General features: G+C 41.3%; 1 protein-coding gene across 1 annotated transcript; it reads left to right on the forward strand.

The window, feature by feature from the left end:
* Nucleotides 1-2755: 2755 nt before the first annotated feature.
* PPP1R17 (protein phosphatase 1 regulatory subunit 17) lies at nucleotides 2756-18304 on the forward strand. The gene is made up of 4 exons (XM_049893925.1): nucleotides 2756-2855; nucleotides 6297-6449; nucleotides 7938-8090; nucleotides 18092-18304. The coding sequence occupies exons 1-4, from the start codon at nucleotides 2774-2776 to the stop codon at nucleotides 18169-18171; spliced, it is 468 nt and encodes a 155-aa protein (XP_049749882.1). The 5' UTR covers nucleotides 2756-2773; the 3' UTR covers nucleotides 18172-18304.
* Nucleotides 18305-18893: the final 589 nt, after the last annotated feature.

Genomic DNA, 18893 nt, shown 5'->3' on the forward strand with positions numbered 1-18893 from the left:
ATTTGTGTGCAAAGCATAAAGCGATCCTATTTAATCTTCACAGTAATTGTATGAGGCAGGTATTATCACTGTATTACAGATAAGAAAACTGAAGGTAAGAGTAGAGGACAAAGAAAGACATATGTCCCTGGGTGTCAGTCTATGGGAACACCATAAAAATACTAAACCAAAAAACCAAACCCACTGCCGTCCAGTTGATTCCAACTCATAGCGACCTTGTAGGACAGAAAAGAACTGTTGTAAATCTTTATGAAAGCAGACTGGCACATCTTTCTTCTACGAAGTAGCTGGTGGGTTCAAACCACTGACCTTTCAGTTAGTGGCCAAACACTTATCCACTGCACCACCAGAGTCTTTACAAAGATACTTTGAAAAAAAAAAAAAAAAACTAAACCCATTGCCATTAAGTGAATTCCAATTCATAGTGACCCTATAGGACAGAGTAGAACTGCCCCATAGTTCCCAAGGAGCTCTTCATGGATTCGAACTGCTGACTTTTTTTGGTTAGCAGCCATAACTCTTAACCACTACACCACCAGGGTCTCCTACAAAGACACTAGCCTTTGCAAACTCTAGCATAGCTACAATAGCTTGGAGGGAGAGAGGGCAAGAATTATCACATTGCCCTTGAGCTCTGTGTACCCTTACTATAACACTAAGGCTTAGCAATTTCATCAAATTCATATGGCTTGTTAGTAAAAAAAGAGGTGAAATTTAACCTAGGTCTACTTGACTTGAACCCCAAGTTCAAATGAAATATCTAGCTATTGGGCACATGTTGTTATTGTTGGTAGTTGCATCGAGTCAATTCCAACTCACGGCGACCCCATCTGTGCAGAGTAGAACTGCTCCACAGGGTTTTCAAAGCTATGAGCTTTCAGAAGCAGATTGCCAACTCTCTTCTGAGGTGCCTCTGGGTGGGTTCAGACCATTAACCTTTTGGCTAGTAGTCGAGCACTTAGCTGTTGGTGCCACCCAGAGACTCCATTGAGCATATGGGAGCAGCCATATGGTCCAAGTACAAAGAACAACTTACCTGTTGGAGGAATACTAATCCCAGATAGGGCCTAGAGTAGAAGGTAGGGGGGCTAAGTTCAAGTGCTGACTCTGACCCTAACTGTGTAACTAATGGTAGGTCATTTTAACTTCTTTAAGCCTCAGCTGCTTCTTTTGGAGAATGAAGGTTTTAATCAGATCTTCCATGGGGAGACTTTTAGCACTTAAATCTGGGCCCATGACCATCTGTTGAAAAGGGGGGAAGATTGGTTAAGTCGGTCCATGAGACCAGCCCGTGACTTTGCCTTCAGACCTCAACACTGAGCCCACGCATGCCTAGTGATGTTTCCATTCTTTTCCCTCCACTCAAGCCGGTATGGGCTAGCCCAACCCAAGTCAACAACGTACTTCCTTCTGGTCCTAGGGAGTTGGCAATAGCTCTGTACATACGCTAAAAACAATAGTCTGAATTGATATCTGCTGAAGTCACTCAGAAAAATCTGTCAGCTCAAAGTGACACTAAAAGCCGGACTCAAGTGATCAGTTAATGGCTCCATCTGCTGTGCAGTGATCTCAGCTTGTCAGGAGAGAGGCCCTCCAGCCTTCCCAAAGAAGACTAGCTTATTCCCCAGAAGACAATTGAGTTGGACTAATTCTCTGAGCTTGAAATGTTAGCACAACTGATCTGTGCAGTCATCTGTAAGACAGTGACCCAGGAATCTCAAGAAAAAAGAATCAGTTGTATCATTGTAATCTCATTAATTCCTCTCCAACTGTCCTGGCTACGGTAAAAAAAAAAAAAAAAAAGTGAGTAACGAATTATCAGAAACTCAAGAAACAGAATCTAGGCAGGCTTTAAAGACTCCTTATAAATTTCAGTCAATGCATTTCTGATTCAGACCAGACACATGGCTGTGCTGAATTTTCACTCCTCCTGGACAATGGCAACAACTAATAGCTCTGGAAAGTTCAGTGGATATGTGGTCCAGGAATGATGCTCTAATGTCAGGAATCTGTAGGGAGAAAATAATAAAGCTCCACTCTAGACCTAGATTTCCTCCTACCATGTCTCTACCACCACGGTAAACTGGATGGGAGGCAGTCTCATTATTTTATGGTAATAGGATATAATGGTAGAAAATCAGAAGCCTGGTTCAATTCTGGTTCAAAAGATTCCCTTTGTTTTTAAGAGCTCAGGAATGTAATGGAAATCAGCAGAACTGGATTTGAATCCAGCTTTGGCTATTTAATAGAGGTGTGACTAAATAAATTAATGTGACCTTCTGAGCCTCAGTTTCTTCATCTGTGAAGTGGGCATAATCCTACTTTGCAGAACTCAAGAGAGAAAATATAGGCAAGGTCTAAACTAGATTTTCTGTAGCTCAGCTAACTCATTCTAATGCAGACTTGACAAGTGTTTGTTCTGAACTCTCAAAGTGTCTCTGACAGAGGGCAAATATTTAACATTTGATAAGTGCCTATTACCAAAATACCTGTGTGTGTGTGTGTGTGTGTGTGTGTGTGCGTGCGCGTACGTAAGAGAAAGAGGAAGAGAGAGAGAGGGATTAATTCTATTTTGGCTTAAATCTCAAACTTTGGAGCTTCTTATAGCTAAGCATCGGAAGCTGACTTGAAGAACAGGAGTTTTAATAGTAAGTACTCTTTTTTTTTTTACTCAATAAAAAAAGTATATTTATTTAGTAAATAAATGGTATACTCATGGACTCTTACACTTTGGCAGCGCTGGAGAAGAATTACACATACTCACCCTCCTTTGATGATGTCAACTGAGCGAATGCAGCCCCTGGAGCTCTCAGAAGACAGACTGGACAAGCTAGACCCTCGTTGCAGCCATTTGGGTAAATGTTCCAGCATGAATGTCAGTGGTAGGATCAGAAAGGGGGCATTTCGGCCATTGGTTTGCAGGCCGGTCAGAGGAGGCCCTCTGAAACCCGATAGGCGACGCCTTCTGGTGCCAGCCAGCACCAGATGGACAGGCAAACAGCCATGAGTCTGTGGGGTCTGCCATGCAAATATTAGCTGAAGCACTGGAGAGAAGTTCATTAGGGTTAAAAAGAGCAAGAAAAGGCATCGTCCTCTTTTTTGGGTCGGACGGAGTCCCAAGCAGAGCATTTCTGAGGCAATAAATGGAATGTGGCAGCGCTGCTTGTCTCCAGTATTTTCCGGCACACTTACACCCCATGTGCAGGGCCAATAAAATATTTCAAATATCTCACTTTGCCTATCAAGACAGAATTTTAAATAGCCTTTTTCTGCTTTATTGTCAATCTGTTTCCTTTCCAGAACTGACTTTTTGCATAACCTTTGTAATGAAAATACCAGAAACATTTCTGCCTCTACCCATTTCTAAAAATGAGACACTCAGACTTTTGATGAATGGGCCTCTTGCATATTCATAGCCTTTGTTTATGCCTCATCTGGTTACGGCTCCCCCTTCCTTTCCCCTGTCTCCATTTGCTATCAAGATATTTTATGTTCCAGGATTTCTCACAAAAAAAATGGGAAAAAAGTGCAATTGAAGTAAAAGTCAAAATCGAAACAAAAGTCTTGCTCTCTGAGTAGGATATCGTCAGGCCCGTATTAGCCTGCATCTCCGCAGTCCCCACAGCTAGGCAGCGTCCATTCTAAGCGTCATTCATTCATTCAGCAAATGTCCATGGTGTGTGAAAAAAGGCGGCGGGGGGGAAGGAATTAACTGAGCTATGCAGCCATAAATTTTAAACATTGTTTTTAGCCAGGCATTAAGGCCCATAGTCCTTAGAGCCTGGGTTGGATTCCAATCCCCTTGACTACCAGCAGTGCATCCAGGGCTTCAGTTTTCTCATCTGCACATTGAGGATGAGAGTGTACCTTCCCTGTGGGCTCATTGTGAGAGCTAAATGAGATAATGTATTCAGGGATGATATTTAACAGCTGGTAAAGCACCAAAAAAAAAAAAAAAAACCAAACCCGTTGCCATCTAACTCATGGTGACCCTATAGGACAGTATAGAACTGCCCCATACAGTTTCCAAGGAGCGCCTCATGAATTCAAATTGCCAGCCTTTTGGTTAGCAGCTGTAGCACTTAACCACTATGCCACCGGGGTTCCCTGTATGAAATGTATGTGAAATAGCCTAGTATGTAGGTGGTGCTCAGAAAAGCTCCTCCTACCACCTCCCTTTTTTTTGTGCATGTAAACTCAGTAGCATGCAATCCATTGCTTTGCACATAACAACCTCAATAAATGTTTATGGAATTGAAGTGATTGCATGAAATCAAAATGATTTTAGGTGAAAGCAAATATTAGAAGTGGCTAAAGAGAATGCCATTTGATTTCTACAGTTAAGTATAGTGACCTTTTGATGATGCAGGCATAATGAGCTAGGGTTACAAAATATTTCTAATGGTGGGTTCCTTATGTCATGTTGAGTATTCTAAAATAAGGGACCGTCCAGACATAAAGCCCAATAACTTAAACATAAATTGAAGGCAAGGACCATTTTTCACTTGGCCTTTTATTTTTGGAAGCTAGCACAAAGCCTGGCACACCCGAAAAAAACATACTTAAAAAAAAAATACAGTAGGAGCTTAATCAATATCTATCGAATAAATAAATTAATCAAGGCACAGGCTAGGTCTAGACTCATAAAACTAAAGTGAAAAGGTTTGACACTGATTTATCATTTAATCCTCAAGGTTTTAAAGAATAATTTTGTAAATTTATGAATATTTTCTAAAAGATAAAAGTAAAAAGAGAGAAAGAGGGAGGGGAGGAGGGAAGGAAGAAGCTGAAGGGAGGGGACGAAAAGATCCAGTTAATCTCTTCATTTCCCATATTCATTCATATTTATAGATATAGCCAGACTGTATTCAGGCATAGTTAGAGTTTCTAGATGAGACAAATAGCTTCATTGCCTTGCGACTGCTTTGAATCCTAACAGAATAGTTCCTTACACATAAGGTATTTTAGTCCCTTCACTGACGAATACATTCAACAAGCATTTATTACTGCTAAGGAGACGAAAGACAAGACCTGTCATCAAAAAAGGGAGAGAAGACATATGCAGAAAGAAAAATCAGATCATCTTTTTCAGGTGATACCTGAGCAAAAATTCTGTGGATATTCAGAAAATGAGAAAAAATACCCAGGACTGGAGTTAATATGGAAAGAAACATGAAGATGGGGAAGGGAGGGAATTCCTTTGTGACTGTCTCTCTCTCACATCCACACACACACACATACAGTGATTTAATATTATCCTGACTTTGAAAATATGGAATATTAAAATTCATAGAAATTAATGTCCAAGTTGATCAAAATAGCAAATGACAGAGTCAGGATGTGAACCCAGGTGAAACTCCGCTTACTCATTCACTTCCCATGCATTTACTGAGTACCTACTAGAGAGAGAAGCAATGAAGAGCAAATTATGAAAATGATAGAATCCTTAACCTCCAGGAAGGCTCTGGGGAGGTAAATCATTATAGAGCGATAAATAAGTGCTGTGAACAATGGTATAGGAATTCAAAGGAGGGCAACAGAACAAAAGCAGAGAGGGATAAGACAGAGCAGAGCAAACACTTTAATTGGCAAGGAGTGATCAGATTGGATGAATTACCAGAACAACTCCTGAAGAATATGATGTAGAACCTAGGCTTCCAAAGCTCTAGCGGCGTAAAGTAGAGTCTTCAGAAAAGCAAACTAATAAATAAGAAGACAAATAAGACCTTGGGTAGGAGAGTTGCAAAGCCAGGGGGTAGTGAAAATGTAAATGCTAACTCTTACCTGGGAATCAGCAGGAGGATTTGGCTGGCCACAGAAATGAAAGCGAGTGAGGAATTCCCTGAGAACCCTATGGAAACTTCCAAGACCAACGAGAGCAAAAGGTTACATACTGGCTCTGGGGTCTCCAAAGGGAAGAAGCCTTGAGCACAGGAAATTGAGAAGGAGCATTTTTGCACAGAGAATCTGTTCTCCCACTGGAATTTAGCTCAAACTCACACTGTGGCCTGCCTCACTATATTTTAAAAGTTTCTCGTTGCCTTGATTACCCAATCCATTTGAGTTCTCCTTATTTGGAGCTTAACTTAATTCTAGTTTTCCATTTTATTATTCTATTCATGAAAGACTACTGAAGCCCTCAGTAGAAGAGGCCATAATACTTACTTTTCTTTTTCAGACCGAGTAGTCTCTACCCCTATCATCAGGCGTAACTGGAAACCAACCAGTTTGTACTGGATTCTTATTCATGTTGCCTTTTTTTTTTTTTTTTTTTTTTGGTATCCTGCCCAAATCAGATGATCTTTCTGACCAGTTCATTCAAGATTGTGATCTCAAAAAGAAGCCAAGGAAGGGGAAAAATGTTCAGACCACCTTGAATGTTGAGTCTGACCAAAAAAAACCAAGGAGAAAAGATACACCAGCCCTGCACATCCCTCCTTTTATACCAGGTAATGGGCAATGATGTCAGTTTGCACGTCTGTAAAGAGCTGACGCTAGACCATATTAGTCTTATAGCTTTCTCCTTAAATGTTTTGATATTTGTTTAATAATTGTACACTCTCACCTTTGTATTAGTTACAATATGGGCAGCTGCTATACCAAATAAACTCTAAAATTTTAATGGGTTTACACAAGACAAGTTTATTTCTCGCTCACTGATAGTGACAGTGTGGGCTGGGGAGGCAGGCACTGCTCCAAACAGTCACTCAGGGACCCAGGCTGATGGAGATTCTGACATCATCAGCAAACGGCTTCCAAAGTCACCATGAGCATGAATGTTCAGCAGGCATGGGGTAGACAGAGTGGAGGGTTGAGAGGGAGGTTTATGTGGGCCAGGCCTGGGAGTGGCACACAACTACTAGGCCTCCACTGACTGAAAGGTAGCCTCCCTGTGTGCCCAGGAGAAAAGCTAAACAATTTGGTTAACAACCAACATGTCTCTAACATCCTTTGATGTGACATGCTACACTTCCAATTCTCAAAAGTTTCGTTTTGTTTCGTTTCCTTCTTTCCTTCCCTCTCCTGGTCATTTATTTAATGCCCTCTCTAATGCACTCTGAGGGCTACAAAATAAATGAAGCACAGATCTTCCTGTGAAGGAGCGTTCAATTCTATAAGAAATAAACAAAAACACCAGTTGATGTCAAGTCGACTTCCACTCATGGCAGCCCCATGTGTGTCAGGGTAGAGCTGTGCTCCATAGGGTTTTAAACGGCTGATCTTTTGGAAGTTGATTACCAGGCCTTCCTTGTGAGGTGCCTCTGGGTGGACATGCACCCCAACCTTTTGGTTTGTAGCCAAGCACTTTAACTGTTTGTACAAACCGGGGACTCCACAAAAAATAACAGAAGCATATAAATAGCTGAAACATGCAGTAAAAAGCACACCATCGTGGAGGTCCTTAGGTAGGGATTTGGGGAGCTCTGCCTGAGCAATGAATTGTGGAAAGTTTTAGAAAGTTTGTTTTTATAGATTTCTTAAGCTGTGGCAAAAAGCTTCACGTGTAAAAGAGAGAGGAGAGGACTTGTGGGTGAAGGGGAGAGTGTAACCAAAGCATCAGGATGGGAGTCTGAATTACGTGGAATGTGGAACAGAAAGGCAAACCTGGGCCAATTCCTGTCTCTGACACTGTGAGCTGTGTTATCTAGGGCACATTTCTTAACCTCTCTTAGGGCTTGTTTTCCTCCAATACGCGATGGTGGTAGTGAAGCTGAAATAAAATCATGCATGGAAAGCCATTTGCACAGAGCATATTTCATAGTGTAGCCTCAGTACACGCTAATTCTTATTATAAAGGAACTTCTATTAAATCAATTAGAAAAGCTACAGTGTATAGACTACTTCATAGGTGTATGTGCAATACATATGTACAGTCCTCATATATTAGGATATATGTCATTGACCCTGTCACTCCCTCTGTTCCCCTAATCATGCAGGTGTGCTTTCAGAACATTTAATTAGAAGATACGAGGTCCAAGAGAGACAGCCAAAGAATAAAATGAGTCCAGCTCTTCATAACACTGACCTGGAACAGAAAAAGCCAAGGAGAAAAGACACACCTGCCCTACACATGCCCCCCTTTGCAGCAGGTAAAAGAGCTGGTATAGGGCATTTGCAGGGGCTGGTGGGAATAGGTGGAGAGCCTTACCGTCTGGATGTGCCGCGGGAATGACCTTCATCCTGGCCCAGCAAGCTGTGTCCCGCTAAAGGGCTCTGGGGAGGAGCCGAGTTTGCTGCTGCTTTTCTGGTTTGTCTTCTTCACTGGCGGCTCCCCAGGGCTTGGCCAGGACATGAGGGAGGGTCAGAGCATTACTCATGCTTCAGCAGAACTGGCCAAATTCACCGAGCCCATGAAACGGAAAAGTCAGTGGGTCCTTGAGAAGAGTAGCCACGCCCCCCTCCCTGCCCATCTTCCATGGAGAGTACATGCTGTGGCTGATGACTAATTCTCCCAAGACACCTGGATTACTTGAAAGAATCCTCAGAGTAAGAGAGGGAGAAATGCAGAAACATTGATAGCTATCTGAATATGTGTCAACTGCAAGCTAAAGATATCTTTCTGAACTATGCGCACAACTCCACGCTATAAGGGAGCCAGTGTGTAAGGTATAGTCCTTGGCCTTGAGACATTTATGTGCCCCTTGGGGAATAAGACATGTACGTTCATGGTTAGAGTATGAGACAGTGTAAGTGTGTGTACTATACAAGCACATATACATATGCTTTATAAAATATATGTGTGTGCTTGTATATATCTAACGAGTTGGGGAGCGGTACAGTGGAAAATGCACTAATGTTTATCCAGAGACATTAACCATTAGGCACTGACTTACGCATGTCTCATAATTTCTTTAAAAAATCAACTGAATAACACAAGAGAGTAGCTATCATACCCCTTTACAGATAAAAAAAAACAGAGAATTTAACTTACTGAGCCACTTTTAATTCTTTAAATTCTTAAGTGGAATGAAATCAGTGGATGGATGGATGAATGCTTGATTTGATTAATGATTGGATAAATAGAAGATTATGCCCAAGATCAAGCACTACTACATGGCAGAAGTGGGGCTCAGAGCCCAGGTCTGTCTATCTTTGGGTAGCTTTTCACATATACTATGCTGTGGGTTGGACTTTTAGCATTACAGGAATCCAGAAGGAACACTTTTGGAAGGAGATGAGATTGGCGGTTCTTATAAAACAATGTTTCTCCTTTATTTCATTTAATATAGAAAAGAAATTGAAAGACTCTGTTCAGAAGACTACATCATGACAAAGGCAGTCAAGGAGCTTGGCATCCCCAGCCATGTTAAAGGGCCTTGTCCCAAGTTCCACGGAATTCGTGTTCTTTGAACTTCTGTTCTTTTCCCTCTCTCTCTTCCTCTATTCACACCTCCTTTCTCCTCTATCCATCCCTCTGTCTTCACTTGTCTGTATATCTGAGATGAATGGCAAATATATGACTATGAGACTCTATTCCTGGTCAGTAATATTTAGTGACAACTATTCCCCACTCTCTCTCTCCCTCTCTTCTTCACTCTCTCATACACACACACACACACACACACACACACACACACACACTTCTAGAATCCAGCTTTTCTGAGCATTGACTACATGCAAGCTTGTGAGATAATACAAATATGCTAAAAATACCAGAAGTTTAGGACACGCAGAAGTCTAATTCTCAGTCTATCTTCATCCTTTTAACAAATATTTATCGAGGACCTGCTATGTTACAGGCACTCTGGAAATGGGAGAAAGGCAATAAACATAAATAAATAACAAAACATCTGCTAAGAATAAATGCTATGAAGAAAATTAAAGCTAGGTAGGGAAAGAGGGAGATGGCAACTGCTCTCAGATGAGGTGTACAGGGAGGACTTCTCTGAGGAAGGGATATTTTACCAAAGGCTGAACGGAAGTGTGGGAGAGAGCCATGGGGATACACAGACAACATTCAAGGCAAAGGGACACTCCAAGAGCTCTGAGGTGGAAATGTCTGTAAATTTTACTCAATTAGTGTTTATTAAGCATCTATTATATATGAGACACTGTTCATGTATTAGTAACACAATAGATAGCAAACTGAAAAAGTTCCTGTCCTATTTGAGGGAGATTAGGGAGACAAAATAAATAAATATTTGGTCCTGGTGCAGGAAAAAAAGGTTTTCCTAAAACTCAGAGCCAGGCAGCTTGGGCACCATGAGATACTCGTTTAAAGAGAGAAACTGTTCCGAGACCTCCTATTATTACCTCCCTGGGGCAGGGCCTCGTGGCCCTCAGTGACTTCCTGCATAACTCACCTCATCTAATATGGAATCAAGGGAGAGGTCCAAGCACAGCCCGTTTGCCTCCTATAGGACATGAAGGGCAAAGCTGTTGTCTATTTTCTACCAGAAACATGGCCACAAGCCAGCAGCCTCCCAAAGAAGGGGCTTTCTGCAAATGACTTTTTTGGCATTACCCAATCTTCGCTCTGAGTAGTTTGCTATTAGACCTACAGAGCTTGATGTAACTGACTTAAGAATAATAACCAATAGCCAAAATTTGTTAATTCCAACTGTTTCCCAAGGGAAGAAAGAACCTTTAAATGGTGATATTTCTGTAAAAGAGGTTCACAATGTTATTGGAATAATAAAGGCTCTGAGAAGTCCTGCAGTAAAGGAATTAGTTTGACTTTCTATAACCCAGCCCTAATCTATTTGCCGTAGAACCTTTTTTTTTTCCCTTGGTTTTTTTTTTTTGTTTCCTGCCTATTGGTCTAGTCATTCCACAGATTTTGCTACAATATGGAAAATTTTGTCTTAGAATTGCATGTAACTTAAAAACAACTTTTCACCATTTTTCTTTTGCCTCTGTCAAATAATTGTTGTGTCTAAATAAATGAGGAAAAAATAGAGGTACAGACAGGGCCACATGCTTTTTGATTTTTAAATAAGGAGCAGAGCCAAGAAGTGCCTGGGGTTTTAAAAGCTTGCAAGCAGCTATCCAAGACACGACAATTGGTCTCTATTCATCTGGAGCAACAGAGAAAGAAGGAGGGTGAGGAATAGGAGGATATGGAACGTGTGGCTGATTGCCTCCATGAACAGCTGCCTCCTTGGCCATGAGACCAGAACTGGATGGTATCTGGCTATCATACCAAACATTTTGTTCAAAGTTTCCGTAGAAGAATCCTGATCAAAAAGGGGGAAATGTAGAACAGAATTTCAAATTTTCCTGGACTCCAGATTTTCTGGAGCCATGGATGGTGGATGAAGCCCTGAAAATTTTGCCCTGGGATAATCTTTAAACCTTAAAGCAAAAATATTCCCTGAAGTAGTTTAGCTTAGCTAGTTAAAAAGGCCTGCCTTGAGCAGCATGCTCTTTTGAGAACTATCTATATGGATCAAATTGACAACAGCAACTGAAAATATTAGACAGGAACCTAAGGGGGCAGTGAGTTTATGTTAACGAGGGAGGAGCAACTCAGAAAAGAAAGATGAAAATGGTTTTACAACTCGAAGAATATAATCAATATCATTAAATAGTACATGTAGAAACTGTTGAGCTGCTATATGTTTTGCTGTGTCTATTCTCGACAACAACAACAAAATAAATAAAATTTAAAAGAAAAAAAAAAGAAAGGTGATATGGGACCTGAAGAGGCACTTTCCTGGAGATATGGACCAAAGACTAACTGGGGAGGTCTATGCCTTGGAAACCCTGGTGGCGCAGTGGTTAAGTGCTATGGCTGCTAACCAAAGGGTTGGCAGTTCGAACACTCCAGGTGCTCCTTGGAAACTCTATGGGGCACTTCTACTCTGTCCGATAGGGTCACTATGAGTCAGAATCGACTTGACGGCAGTGGGTTTTTGGTTTTTTTATACCTGCCTCAGCCATGCTTCTCATAGGCTTCCCTGCTCATCCTTCAACCTAGCACACATTTTCCCCAAGCTCTGCCTCTGTCCAGGTCCCCGTCACATTTGAAGATTCAGCTGGTTCAAACCCTTTGCTAACAGACCCTTCTACGTCTAAAATGATTCTTTTCTATTCTGAACTCACTCTATTAATAATGGGTGTGCAACTATCCAAAACTTTGTTATCTCTATTAGAATTGTACCTATTCTCCTGTTGATATTATTATAACTGTTACTTAAAAATTGCTTTACACCAATTTGTCTCACGAACTCATAAGGACTGGGCTGTGGTTGCTCCATGGATTCGATACTTTATTGGCAATCACAATTCTGCATTCGTAGTGGAGACTGATTATTTTCTGCCTATTCTTGTATTTGTCTTTACTGAAGTCCTTGTAGGGGAAGACTTGGCAGAGGCAAGCAGATATTTATTGGTAAGGAGTCATCCTAGTACTAGTCCAAAACCAACCAAGCCCATTGCCGTCAAGTCAATTCCGACTCATACCGACCCTATAGGACAGAGTAGAACTGCCCCATAGAGTTTCCAAGGAGCGCCTGATGGATTTGAACTGACGACCTCTTGGTTAGCAGCCATAGCTCTTACCCACTGTGCTACAAGGGTTTCCAGTACTAGTCCAGTTGCCATCAAATTGAGTCAGACTCATGGTGACCCCGTGTGTGTCAGAGTAGAGCTATGTTCCATAGGGTTTTAACGATTGGTTTATCAGAGGAGCCCTGTTGGCACAGTGGTTAAGAGCTGGGTTGCTAACCAAAAGGTCAGCAGTCTGAATTCACCAGGTGGTCCTTAGAAACCCTATGAGGCAGTTCCACTCTGTCCTCTAGGGTCACTATTAGTAGGAATAAACTCGACAGCAATGTATCGGTTTATCAGAAGCAGATTGCCAGGTCTTTCTTCTGAGGCATCTCTAAGTGGACTTGAACCTCCAACTTTTAGGTTAGCAGCCAAGCGTATTAACCATTTGCACTACCCAGGAACTTCGCCATCCTAGTACATGGGATTAAACATGGGCTTTGTAGTCAGAAAGGCCTGGCTTTGATCCTTGATTCTGCCCTATATTAGCTCTTTGACCCAGGGAAAGTGATATAAACTATCAGAATCTCCTTTTCTTCCTCAATCCGTGAAGGGGGGACCATAAAATCTGTATCCCCTGGAATTAACAAAACACATAAAGCACTTAGCACAGTTCCTGGCATATTGAAATTCCTCTATAAATGTTAGTTCTCCTCCATTCTCAGTTGAATCTTCTATTCTCTGAGATAAGTCAAACCACTTCTGAAGGTGAGAATGTTATTAGCCACAGCTTTTCACCTGCCTGTGTAAACTTGCTGATTCAAAGAACTTCCTAAAGTGTTGAGCTCTGTCCACCTGGCAATGGATCCTGCCTACTCCCACTATGTGGAGTCCCTGAGTGGCACAAATGGTTCTGTGCTCGACTACTAGCCAAAAGGTTGGTGGTTCAAACCCACCCACAGGTGCCTAGGAAGATAGGCCTGGCAATCTGCCTTGGTCACAGTCTTGAAAACCCTACGGAGCACAGTTCTATTCTGACACACGTGAGGTTGCCATGAGTCAGAAATCAGCTTGACAGCAACTAACAATAACAACGACAACTCCCAATATCTACATTCTAAGACAGCAGTCTCCTTATGGAATAAAAAATGGTTTGTGAAACAGTGTAGAGTAAACAAGAGTGAGGGGAGGAGCCTGTGTATTCATAGACTCTACACATTATAGAATTCCTTGGATCAGCAAGTCTCTGTGTTATCAGTATGTGCAATTATAGATATTGTTCTATGATTTTAGTTTTTATTAGCATATTAGCTGAAGTACTTTATTTTTGAAGAGCCTTTTAGTTTCTAAAGATTTGGCAGTAATCAAAAAGCTAGTTAAGCAGATAAGAATGGAGCCTTTAGCAGATGTTTAGAGAGACTCACATTGGTTCTAATAAGGGTGTTGAGAGGAACTCTCAGACAAAGGCACTCTGGAGATATCTCCTCTCATTAGCCCTTGGCAAATGAAAACTGGACAAGGATTCACTCTCTCCACTAAATCTCTTGCTAACTACCTTCATTTCCCTAGGTTAATGAGCTTATTTGATAGGTTCCAACTGCCAGAACAGCCCCTCCATGTGGTGTAATCTTGGGCTACCTTGCCAGCTCTAGCTTTGCTCCCAATTTGGCCCAGTTGCTAGGGCTCCCCATGCTGGTGAATGCGTGATAGGAAGCATTGGTTGTGATTGGTCAGATCTGGGTAGCTAAGGCCTGCTGAAGAGAGAATGAAGTCTTTAATCTAGGTCTATGCCAAAAGGAACCAGGCAAAGGAAAGAATAACAAGACTAGAAGCATCAAGGAGAGGTCTTCTGGAAAATTGTGAATACTTGGGCAGCTCAAAATGCTCTTTGTACCAAGAAAAGGGACTGGTATTTCCTTTGAAAGTGATACCTTTTCTGTCTTTCTAGGAATAGAGTATGTTTTCTGGCTTGGTTTTCTAGGAAAGATGATGTCTTAGCCCTGGTTCCCTTGAATCAGAAGTGCATGTATGTAATGTGACTGACCAGCTCTAGATGGTGCTCTGCGGGGTTTCATGGCCTAAAACACATTGCCACAAGGTTTATTGGTCCTTAATAACCTTGGACCGATGCCCTTGACCTTAAAACTAAACTCTAACAAACAGCAAAGTTCCCTAACCTCTCCTGTATAGAAAGAGGGGTAAGGGGAAGAAACTGACATTAACTGAATCCCTACATAATCCAAGTGCTGTGCTAGATGTTAGAAATATCCTTCAAGAATCCCACAGCTCAGTAAGGGAGACAAAGGTATTGTCCAATGGTTCCCACAATGCAAAAAGTACTTTACTTGAGGTTCATTCAAAGAGTTGTTGAGGCATTAAAAAAAAAGGCGGGGGGGGGGGAGCTAAGTCTACCTAAGGACATCAGACCTTGTGGGAAATAAAAACTATTTTTTCTCCAATTTTACAGATGAATAAACTGAGGCTCAGATAGGTTAAGAGTGACCTGCTCAAAGCTGAGTGACTACCAAGGGGAAAGCTTTCTAGCTGTAAATCTACATTCCTCCCATGACATAATCCACTTCCCACAGGAGAACAGGAGGATTAGGATGGGGCTTAAACCAGACCAATGTTTCTCAAACTTCCGTCAACTTCAAATCACCAAAACCAATGATAAGAAGCTTCAAGAAAAAGAGTGCAGTAAGGACATGTAGACATTATTAACTCAAGCCTCATCCTAAGCAATGATAGCTACCATATACCTTTTCATAATGAGACATCAAAATATAATGCTTAACTATATTAATACAGCAGATTTCCCAGGGTGGCGCAAACGGTTAAGTACTCAACTACTAACGGAAAGGTGGGAAGTTTGAACTCACCCAGAAGCGCCTCGTAAAAAAATTTGAGGGGTTATACTGGCAATCTGTTTCCAAAAGGTCACAGCCATGAAAACCCTATGGAGCAGCTCTACTCCATACGCATGGGGTTGCCATGAGTTAAAATTGACTGGTTTGGTTTTGGTAGAGAGATATAAAATGTTAATTCCCATTCTACTTGAAATTGTCTTCTGTGCCCATGTGGAAAACCCAGCCAACTTCGGGAAAGGCTAGCCTGGATGATTCAAGAGACTCCTACCAACCCTGGGAAACCCTGGTGGCATAGTGGTTAAGTCCTACAGCTGCTAACCAAAGAGTCAGCAGTTTGAATCCACCAGGTGCTCCTTAAAAACTCTATGGGGCAGTTCTGCTCTGTCCTATAGGGTCGCTATGAGTCAGAATCAACTCGACAGCAGCAGGTTTTTTTTTTTTTTTTTTGGTTTTACTGTCCCTGAGATTCCAGGGCTTTATTTTTTTCGCCCAGATTCTTAAGTGATTAGGTTTCAGGGAACCCAAAGCAACCAGAAAGCCTGCCAGTATCCAGGAATTTAAAGGCTCTTGCCTATTTTTAATCAACCCAAATTTGGCTTAACATAAGGAGAGATTAAGGAAGGAAGGATGGAAAGTTTGGGAGCTCAGCATAACTAACTTTATATTCCTCTCCCATGTTAGCCTTAATTCCAAGTAAAAATCCAAACCTCTACACAGTTGGTAAAAGAAAACATCCCCCACTGTGTTTCATAAGTGATTTATACAAAAACCTTGGCTTCAGTCAGCCTCCTGAAATTGTTTTTCTCCTCCAATAAATATCAGCTAATTGGTAAAGAACCCATATGAACAAACTAAGAACTGAATCAAATGAATAGTCATTAAGATCAACACATCATTTTCATTAATTTGCTGCTATTGAATGGAGTCCAGTGCAGCAAAAAGGCCTCTTGTGGTGCACAGCATCCCTGCCTCAAGCTTAGAACTTTATGAAATGCTTCATGAATGGAAAGGTCCCTAATTGTTTGAGACAGAATGGTGGAGGGAGGGAAGTGGCAGGGTACAAAACTGGTTGTCTGGCTGGGAAGGTAACTGAAACCATGGTAGACTGGCCTTGAATCATAGCTTCCTTTGTCCTTTTATTAAAATGATCCCACTTCACACTTCTGAAAATGAGTAGAACCACCCAGACCTTCTTGGCTGGTCCTTTCTGGGCTAATTATTCTCTTAAGTTGTGCTCACACTTCTGAATTTCACAGACAAAGAAATTTTAAAAATACTGTGGAGCTCAAGGTAGTAAGAGTGACTTTTTGTAATAATTTATTTTAGTTTTTGTTGTTGAGAATATGCACAGCAAAACATAAACCAATTCAACAATTTCTACATGTACAATTCAGTGACATTGATTACATTCTTCAAGTTGTTCTCACCTTCCCTTTCCAAACTGTTCCTCCCCCATTACCATAAACTGACTGCCTTCTAAATTTCCTATTTAATCTTTCTAGTTGCTGTTGTCAGTTTGATCCCATATAGATAGTTCTTAAAAGAGCACCGTGCTCAAGGCAGATGTTCTTTTCTAGTTAAGCTAACCTATTGTTTGGTTTTACGAAGAGTTGAAGGGATATTTTTGGTTTCAGGTTTAAAGATTCTCTCAGGGCAATAGTTTCAGGGATTCACCCAGACTCCCTGACGCCAGAAAGTCTGGAGTCCGTGAGAATTTGAAATTCTGTCCTGCATTTTCCCCCATTTAACTATGATTCTTCTATAGCATCTTTGATCAAAACATTCAGTAATGGTATCCAGACACCATCAGGTTCTTCTGTCTCATGACAGAGGAGGCAGTTGTTCATGGAGGCAATTAACCACACATTCCATTTCTTCCTGTTATTCTTGACTCTCCTTCTTCCTCTGCTGCTCCAGGCAATTCCAGTAACTTTTATTTTTCCTAGTAAGGAAGCTTAAAAAAAAAAAAAAGCCATCTACCATCCCTAAAATTTCATAAAAGAAAGAATATTATAACCCGCAAAAGAAGGAAAAGAATCGTCTCAAAATAAATAGCTGCATGAAAAACTCACAATTTTTTCCTTATGTTCTCATTTCGCTTTGAACCATGTAAACTTTATCATCTGTTGCTACCCACATTTGGCAAGGGCACGTCCAGACCCTCAGCTCAACGTTTTCCCCAGATGTTAGTGAAAGGTTTTGAAGTTGGACTTCTTGAGGCTAACCAGTTCTTTTCAACAGGAAAATAGTTTAGCAGATTTTGAAAGGAAAGCAGGCACTGACTCTTAGTTGCCTGCAGGTGTGGCTCTGTGCTAAGCATTGTATGTACATCTTATTAAACTTCATGAGCACCCTTCATAATAAATAATGGTGTCCTCATTTTACATACGAGAAAACTTAGGTGTGAAGATGTTAACTGGCCCAACACACAGTCAGTGAGCAGCAGAGCTTGGAGCCCAAAAGAGTTGAATTCCAAAATCCATACTCTTTCTATCCTACTCTGTTGCAAGCTTAGGATCAGAACTCTGAGAAGATGATAAAGGCTGCCTCTGACTCTCAGGTTGTATGTCCCCTTGTAGCCAGAGTAGTGTCCTCACTAGCCTTGGCACCTTTGGAGGGGCCAAATAAGACCACTCAGATCCCTCTGTCTTGGTTGGCACTTCAGCAGTTAGTTTTGCAGACACTCACAGGTTTCTGGGTTGCCATGTTCTTGTGTACTGTGTCTATGCGGTAAGGTTGTCTAATATTTTAATTAGAGGCACTTAATTGCAGGTGTGTTCTTTGTTTTGCAGGTGTGAGACTGCTCAGGGACGAGAGACCTAAAGTGATCATGGAAGATGATGAAAAGGACAGTGACAAGATAGCTATTTAAAGCTATTTCCCCTGAAACCACTTGTAAATAGGTTAGATTGGTTCCCTACAGTGACCTAGAAGAAAAAATAGACTTGTGTCTGCTCTCGTTTTGTTATAGTCTGCCTTTAAATCCAGACACTTTTCCCCACGAGACACGCTATATCTGATTGCCAGTTACCTTTGTTTCTCTCTTCTTCCTTAAGTCTGATTTCTGTTCAGTGCCATTCCCACCCTGTGAATTTTCAATGTGGATTGTCCTAAATTATGAGGTAATAGAGAAAGATCTGGTGTTCAGCTTCTGTACCCTCTGGATCAATTCCTGGAGAAAAGAACAGGAATAAGATGGGGCTTCATTATTTTGTAGCTCCTACCGCTTTTTTTTTTTTTTTTTTTTTTTTACTGCTGGGCAAGATTTGGTTTAAGAGCATCCAAATACCAGGCCAAGTGTGGACTCCCGGTTGCCAGTTAGGGAGGTGAGAATATTTGGATTCTAACTCACTGATTGCTTTGGAGAACTGGTGTTTTATTTCCCTTGTCCCATCTTAACAGTTCAAGTATCTCTAGTGACATTCCTAAGACCTTTGCAATAGATGCCCTAAAGGTGAATACACGAGGTGAGGAGACAGCCTGGTCAACCCTGCCTTGAATAAAAATACCAGAAGCAGAGAGTGCTGGTGTATCTGGGAAGCTTGGCAATAAGTCCCTATATTTATTTTTATTTTTAGAAGCAACAGTTTTTAA

The sequence above is a fragment of the Elephas maximus genome, chromosome 8, assembly GCF_024166365.1.
Source record: "Elephas maximus indicus isolate mEleMax1 chromosome 8, mEleMax1 primary haplotype, whole genome shotgun sequence".
In the NCBI taxonomy this organism is placed as follows: Eukaryota; Metazoa; Chordata; class Mammalia; order Proboscidea; family Elephantidae; genus Elephas; species Elephas maximus.